Here is a 4,298-nt window from a genome sequence, read left to right as displayed (position 1 = left end):
CCCGCCCCCCCCCCCCCCAGCTTCCTAGTGACAGCCACATGCAGGAGCAGCTGGGGACCTGTGGCGTCTCCTGAATCCTGACAGTGGGGGCTGGGTCCAGGACAGTGCCTGGCCCTGAGCCTGTGCTCTCCAGACACCTGCCCTCTAGCAAAGCCACCGCCCTTGTGCTTCTCTGGCCACCCAGTCAGGACCCCGCAGGAAGTGTGGGCACACACTCCAGTTGGGTCACTGGAGGAGGCTTGGTAAAGGGCTGCTCTCAGGGCTGGACAGGTGCTGGGAAAGGCTGAGGAACGGCTGGGCCATACCCGGGCGTTAGGGTCAGTGACACTGGACAGTCACTTCCAGGTCTGATGGATGAGGGAGGGAGGCTGGGCCCAGCACAGGGGCCAGACCTGGGGACGGTGTGTTGCAGCAGCAGGCTGGTGCTGGCCAGCCTGCGGGAGGGACTTGGGGTGTCCGTACTCCAGCCCCTCGGCTCCTCCCTACCTGGAGCACCCAAGCACGAGGGGCAGAGGGCAGGGTACAGGTGAGACTGCAAGTGAAGGCTCGAGTCTCTCTGAGGCTGGATCCCCCCATACCCCACCCACAAGGCTGGGGTGCCTGTGGCTGCTCTTGCTGAGGGCCTAGGGGGTCTGCTGGCTGAAGCATGACCTCAGGTGGGCCCCAGACAGTTCTCCATGAGCATTTTCCTATGAGGACTCAGCCTCACTGTCTTCTGGCCTCCCTCCCAGCCTGCCTTTCCTCTCTGCTCTGTCCCCACTCCCCAGAGCCTGGCAGCAGGGCCATCGCTTGGCTTAACCCACTGACCCTTGACTTGAGGTCCCTGCTAGCTCTTCTCCTTCCTGCTTCCCTCTGCTTTAGCCTTGCTGGCTGCCTGGTTGTGTCTCAGATAACTTCCTGGCCTCAGGGCCTTTGCATGTGCTGGAATGCTCTTCTTCCCGGCCTGGCTCACTCTATCCCTCCGGGTCTTTCTCATGTTCTCTTCTCAAGAGGTCTCTAGCTTCCTGGGCACTTCCTCTCCTTCCCGGGCCTCCCTTTCCCGAGGCTCTTCTCACCCTTGGGCACCCTGCAGATGTATCTGTCTGTGTCCAGGCCTCCCAGATGCCACAGCTACAGGCATCTACTCTGTCTCCTTCACTGCTGTGTCCTATCATCTGACCCAGGGCTAAGTATACAGTAGGTGCTCAAACATTACATGGACAGATGAGACAAAGGCCGCCCCTCCCTAGAGGCCCTTACTAACATTTGCTTTCGCTCCCCGGGGGCTTCCTCCTGGTGGGTTGGGGTTCCTCCTGGTGAGTTCCCATGTCTCCAATCCTTTGGCTGCTTTGGAGGTAACCCCTGGTGGCTGGTACCCTGCCAGCAGCCCTGGGCAGAAAGGCCTGTGGCTCCCCCGGAAGGGAAGAGGGGGCCGCGCACAGCTCCCACCAACCAGGCCTCTCCTCGCCCCGCAGGCCAACGAGTGCATGCGGATCAAGATCCTGGGCGACTGCTACTACTGCGTGTCGGGCTTGCCCGTGTCCCTGCCCACCCACGCCCGGAACTGCGTGAAGATGGGGCTGGACATATGTGAGGCCATTAAGTAGGTGCAGGCCAGGCGCTGATTCCGCCTCCCAGGGCAGGACCACTGCTGTTTTACAGATGGGGAAACCGAGGCCCCGTGGGGGGTGGCTTCCCAGGCAGGCCATAGCAGAGCGTTCAGACCTGGTCCTCTCGCCTCTCTCCCCTTGGCCCCCTGGTGGCTCTGAGTCTCAGATCTCAGAAGCTCAGAGCCTGGTGATATGAGAAGGAGGCAGCTGGGCCCAAGGACTGAGTCTTAGCAACAGCATGAAGGTCTAGGGAGACAGTGGAGGACCTTCCAGAGTTAGAGTTAGGACCCCAAGGCTCCATCTGCCTCCTGCCCCCTGGAGTTGGGGGACCCACCCTCAGGCTGCAGGGAGACTCGAGCCCCCCCGGGCTCCTGCCTGCACCGTGCAGCTCCCCATGAGCCTCTCTGGGAAGCACTTGCTCAGTCGTCAAGCAGTGGAGGCCAGGTGGAGTCCAGGTGGAGGCCAGGTGGAGGCCAGGTGGGCTTGGTGAACTGCCCAGTGTTGGTGGGGCCAGCTGCCTGTGGCTCCCAGGTGTCAAACCCACACCAGTGGACTCTCCTTCCTGAAATCCCACCCAGAATGACTGTTGCTACAAGGACAGTCGCTGGACAGAATCAGCCTGTTGCATCTGTACCTGGGGCTGTACCCCCACCGTGTACCCCCACCGTGTGCCCTTGGGCAGGTCCTGCCCGTACCATGTGCGGGTCCCCCATTGCTCCCTGTGCTTATGACCTTGGTGGGCTGGGCCCACCCCTAGTCCTGTTGGTGGACACATGGTACCAGCTGTTCCCTGTCCCTCACCCACTCGTTAAAGGGCTGCAGAGGCCCTGCTCCTGTTTGGGGGTGTCACATGAGCTCGATGCTCCTTGTACCAAGTGGTTCCAGGGCTGCGATTTCCCAGATGCTGGGGGAAGGGCAGGCCCCTAAGGGCTGACCCCCACGTCCTTTGTCTGTGCTGGGTAGTGGGTGGTGCCTGGGCCCCCTCTGTCCACCCTGGCAGCCTTTTCAGACTCAGAAGGGCTACCAGGCAGGGGACACCCGGGGTGGAATGGATGGACACCCAGGCCCATCAGAATGAGCCACGGTGACCAGAACATTGGAGTTTCCACTCCTACCCTGCCCTCAGGGATGGCCGTATCTGCTTGTGCCCTCCCAGGGACGGGTGACAGCTGTGTCAGGCTGTCCTATTCCTCCAGCCCTCCCTGTTCTAGGACCTCCAGCCTCTGAGGGCTCAGGATGCTCAGGATGCACCCTGCAACCCCTGCTAAGGTGGGGTAACTGGGCGGCTCTGCCCCAGGCAGGTACGGGAGGCCACGGGTGTGGACATCAGCATGCGTGTGGGCATACATTCTGGGAACGTGCTGTGCGGGGTCATCGGGCTGCGCAAGTGGCAGTACGATGTGTGGTCCCATGACGTGTCCCTGGCCAACAGGATGGAGGCAGCTGGAGTCCCTGGGTGAGGCTCATTTTGGGGGCAGGGACAGAGGCCAGGGGCTGATTCTGGGCTGGGGGGGGTCAGGGTGGGGTCAGGTGTGGGGTAAGGGGGGAGTCAACGTCCTTGCAGTGGGGCAGCTGGTCTGGGGCCCGGTCCTGCCTGCTGTGCATCTCAGGTGGGGGCCAGCCCTCTCTGGGTCATCTGACTTGGGTCTCCCCCAGCCGGGTGCACATCACAGAGGCCACGTTGAATCACCTGGACAAGGCGTATGAGGTGGAGGACGGACAGGGGCAGCAGCGAGACCCTTACCTGAAAGAGATGAACATCCGCACCTACCTTGTCATCGACCCCCGGGTACGAGGGCCCTGGGCCTCAGGATGAGGAGCTGGGGGAGGCTGGGATGGATGGTCCACGCTGGGGAGATGCCCACAGAGGGAGAGTTCTTTTCAAGGCTGTGGCCAGGTGGGAAAGGGACCAGCCTGGGCTGGGGGTGAGCTCCCTGTCACTGGGCCTCAGTGCTCTTTGCTGTGAAACGGGAATAATGCCAAGGCCTCCCTCCCTAGGGGAGGGGCTAAGCCAAGGGAGGCCTTCCCCGCTGTCACGGCACATCCTGAACCTTTATACATAGTACTGCCCGTAGCTCATTTTCCTGAGGTTACATACTCCCCAGTTTCCAAAAGACATCTTTTCAAAAGCGTGCTTTGGCCAAGACTCGGGAAAGCAGGTAGACAGACACCCTGAGGGTCCTGGGCTCTCAGCTGTGCCTGGCCCTGGCTGGCTAGTGCTGGCCACCCTTCTCCTGGGGCCCAGCTTGCCCCAGGCTGCTCTCCATGGTGGGGCAGGTGGGGTCAGCAGATGGGCCTCCTTGGCCTGTTGGCTGCCTGCCCCCAACACAGGTCCTGCTTTTCTGCTGGAGGGAATGCCAGCCATGGTGGGCTCTTGCTCTCTGGTCTTGGCTTTGCCTGGGGACAGCCCAGGGGGCACCCAGCATCTACTGCCTGACTTGGCTCCTCCCAGGGTCCCTGCTGGCACATCCCATTCATGTGGAGTTAGCCTCTCAGATCCCTCCTGGTCCTCCTCACTCCTCCTCTGCCCCGGAGGCTCCTGCTCAGTTGTCCTTCCCCGTGTGTGTCCTCCTCTTGAGTGCCTATGGGCAGGTCCCCTCTCCAGCCCTGCAGCCCTGCACCCAGACAGTGCTCAGCACAGAGCAGGGGCTTACATGGCTTCAGAATGAACAAAGCAGCGCCCCCACCCCAAGGGCAGCTGCGGCCAAA

The 4,298-nt window shown here is 61.9% G+C and overlaps 1 protein-coding gene across 8 annotated transcripts in view; it reads left to right on the top strand.

Moving 5' to 3' along the window:
* Adcy7 (adenylate cyclase 7) overlaps positions 1-4,298 on the top strand; it is a 51,861-nt gene that overhangs the window by 33,984 nt on the left and 13,579 nt on the right. For all 8 annotated transcript variants that reach the window (XR_001503850.2, XM_048792221.1, XM_048792218.1 and 5 more), the window contains exons 8-10: positions 1,455-1,582; positions 2,887-3,045; positions 3,246-3,378. Coding sequence is in view for 7 of the 8 variants with exons in the window: in XM_048792221.1 (XP_048648178.1) it covers positions 1,455-1,582; positions 2,887-3,045; positions 3,246-3,378 (420 nt within the window). In the remaining variant the exon portion in view is untranslated. The remainder of the gene's footprint in view (positions 1-1,454; positions 1,583-2,886; positions 3,046-3,245; positions 3,379-4,298) is intronic.

Source organism: Marmota marmota, unplaced genomic scaffold, assembly GCF_001458135.2.
Source record: "Marmota marmota marmota unplaced genomic scaffold, marMar, whole genome shotgun sequence".
In the NCBI taxonomy this organism is placed as follows: Eukaryota; Metazoa; Chordata; class Mammalia; order Rodentia; family Sciuridae; genus Marmota; species Marmota marmota.
This window is presented reverse-complemented; position numbering and strand designations above follow the sequence as displayed.